Raw genomic sequence first — 2411 nt, 5'->3', positions numbered from 1 at the left:
CCCCCCGCTGCCTCCTCCAATCCACGAGCCCCTCGCGTTCAGCCCTCCAGCCTCCGCAGCGCGGCTCACAGCAGCTATTGCAGGCTCGGAGCTCCTGCTTCAAAGCACCCAGCACCACCGTCTGCTTCGAGGCTGGAACGACACCCCCGATCCCCCGCACACACGCAGGCCGGGTCACCTGGGAGAGACTCAGAAGACACCCTTCCCAACTCCGGGCCATTCTCGGCGACCGTGGGATCGCCACCACCCACTACCCAGTCTCCCAGGTACAGGCGCTCCTGCCCCGCACACCCCGGGGACCACAGCGCCCCCGTTCTGCACGCACCGTTTGTCCTCAGCAAATCCTGGTTGCCCAGAAGCTCCCCGCGCTCCGTGGAGGCTGCAGAGAGAAGCGCCTGCCCGCACAGCCGAGGGATGCAGGAACCCACCCCGCCGCCAGGGGGTGTGGGGGCCCGCAGAGGAAACGGGCAGACGTTTAATGCACACATGCATACGCGCCGATAGGGAGACGAACTCACCGGACATGCCAACACATAAGGACTGGCAGATGTGCACACGCGCGCGTGCTCACAGCCCAAAGATGGACACACGCTCTGTGCACACGCGCTCACGCTCAGAACCTCCCCAGGGAGGACACAGACATGGTCTCTCCCTGATAAGGGGTCACTCACCCTTGGACAACAGGATGCTCAGAATGAAAGTCCATAGGACCGTGGCCCCCAGGAGAACCAGCCCTAGTAAGAGGGGTTTCCACCGACAAGGCTCCCAGCGTCCCCAGGACCCTGAGTGAACACAGAGACTCCTGGGTCTCCAGGGCTGAGCCCTGGACGCTTGGGCTCTGCACGGGAAACTGAGGCTCAGAGAGGTTAAGCCTCTTGGCTGTGGTCACACAGCCCCTAAATGCCAGGGCTGACTTTGGAGGCAAGTCCCCCTGCTCTGTGACTGTGGGGTCTGTCTCTTGGGCACCCACTACCTGACTCCCTCTGTGCTCTCCTGCTCCTCTCCCCCATCAAATCCCAAGTGTTGGGGCAGGGAGAGGCCAAAGGGGTGGACGAGGCAATCCCCTTGTTCATACCTCCTGGGGCCTCCTCGGACTGGTCGCCCCACTTTCTGTACTCGGAGGTGTCCATGGCAGTGAAGGCTCCCAGCTCCGGACAGAGATAGACACTTGGCTCCCACCCCTGCCCCGACCCCACCCAAACTCTCACATCCTTCCCGCTTCCTCTGCCTCATTCCAGGAATGTGAGCCCCTTGGCCAATCGCAGGGCTAGGTCCGTTCTGGGATGGGCTGGAGGTGAGACGAGGGAGACTGGCCAGACAGCTGCGGTGACAGCCTCTGGTACTGGGGGCTCCTCTTCTGAGCTCCGTGCCATGTCTTATGGGCTTGAGGCCGGGCATCCTCCTTAAAGAGACACACAATGGGGCCAGCAGTTGACATAATGGCTATGTCACTGGACTCCCATGTAGTCAACCGCAGTTCGAGTCCTGGACCCGGTGGCTTAAAACTCACGCTGGGCGCGTGTGCGTGCGTGCCCAAGATCCCGAGAGGAGAATGGAGGAGAAGGGATTGCAGCGTGGCCATCCCCCCGGGGGTTGATTTCTCGCTTTCTGTCTCTCTGTCTCTCTCTGTCTTTCCGGCGAGCGCACGCGCCCTATAGCAAACCCCCCCCCCCCCAAAAAAAAAAAAAAAGAGAAAGAGAAAGAGAGGCACATAGCCCTGACACCAAGATGCGACTCCTGCTGGTTCCTGAGACGCACCTTCCGACATGGCTCCCGAGGCCAAGCATCTCACACCCTGACCTTAATTCAGTCCGTCTCAGCCAGAAAGCAGCAGACATTTGTGGGTTTGGTGGTCCACGAAGACCACCAGACTCCACAACTGATGCAATGTTGCAGAAAGATACATAGAGTACGTAGCTTCTAGAAGCCTCCGTTTTCTTCTCCATGAAAAGGACAGCGGGCCACCTAGTGGAGGGGTGAATAAGGCACTGGATCCCTCACGGCTGACTGTGCAGTTTGAGCCCCAGACCCGGCAACTTGAAAACCATGCCTGGCATAGGTACACATGTGTGCCTCTGAATCCCAGAAGGTAGGGACCAGCAGGTGGCGTGGTGGTTAAAGGCACTGGATTCCCACGTGGTCGACCACCGTTTGAGTCCCGGATCTGGCTGCTTGCTTTCTCACTTTCCCCCTCTCTCTGTGCATGTATCTCTGGTGAGCATACATGCCCTATACCAACTGTCTCTCCAGCAAACACAAACACTCTACAGCAAATTTTTTTTTTTTGAGAGGTTTTTGCTATAGGATGCATGTGCTCGCCAGACAGACAGAGAGACAGAAAGCGAGAAATCACCCCCAGGAGGGATGGTCAGGGGGGATGGCTACGCCACAATCCCTTCTCCTCCGTTCTC

At 59.0% G+C, this 2411-nt stretch overlaps 1 protein-coding gene across 1 annotated transcript in view; it reads right to left on the bottom strand.

Moving 5' to 3' along the window:
- CLEC4G (C-type lectin domain family 4 member G) overlaps positions 1–1170 on the bottom strand; it is a 3241-nt gene extending 2071 nt beyond the window's left edge. Inside the window, exons 1-4 of the mRNA XM_006170215.3 lie at positions 1076–1170; positions 672–782; positions 326–379; positions 70–132 (exon numbers count right to left, since the gene is read on the bottom strand). Coding sequence (XP_006170277.1) covers positions 70–132; positions 326–379; positions 672–782; positions 1076–1130 — 283 coding nt within the window. The 5' untranslated portion in view covers positions 1131–1170. The remainder of the gene's footprint in view (positions 1–69; positions 133–325; positions 380–671; positions 783–1075) is intronic.
- Between the last annotated feature and the right edge of the window lie 1241 nt (positions 1171–2411).

Source organism: Tupaia chinensis, unplaced genomic scaffold (assembly GCF_000334495.1).
Source record: "Tupaia chinensis unplaced genomic scaffold, TupChi_1.0 Scaffold148210_1, whole genome shotgun sequence".
NCBI lineage: Eukaryota > Metazoa > Chordata > Mammalia > Scandentia > Tupaiidae > Tupaia > Tupaia belangeri.
This window is presented reverse-complemented; position numbering and strand designations above follow the sequence as displayed.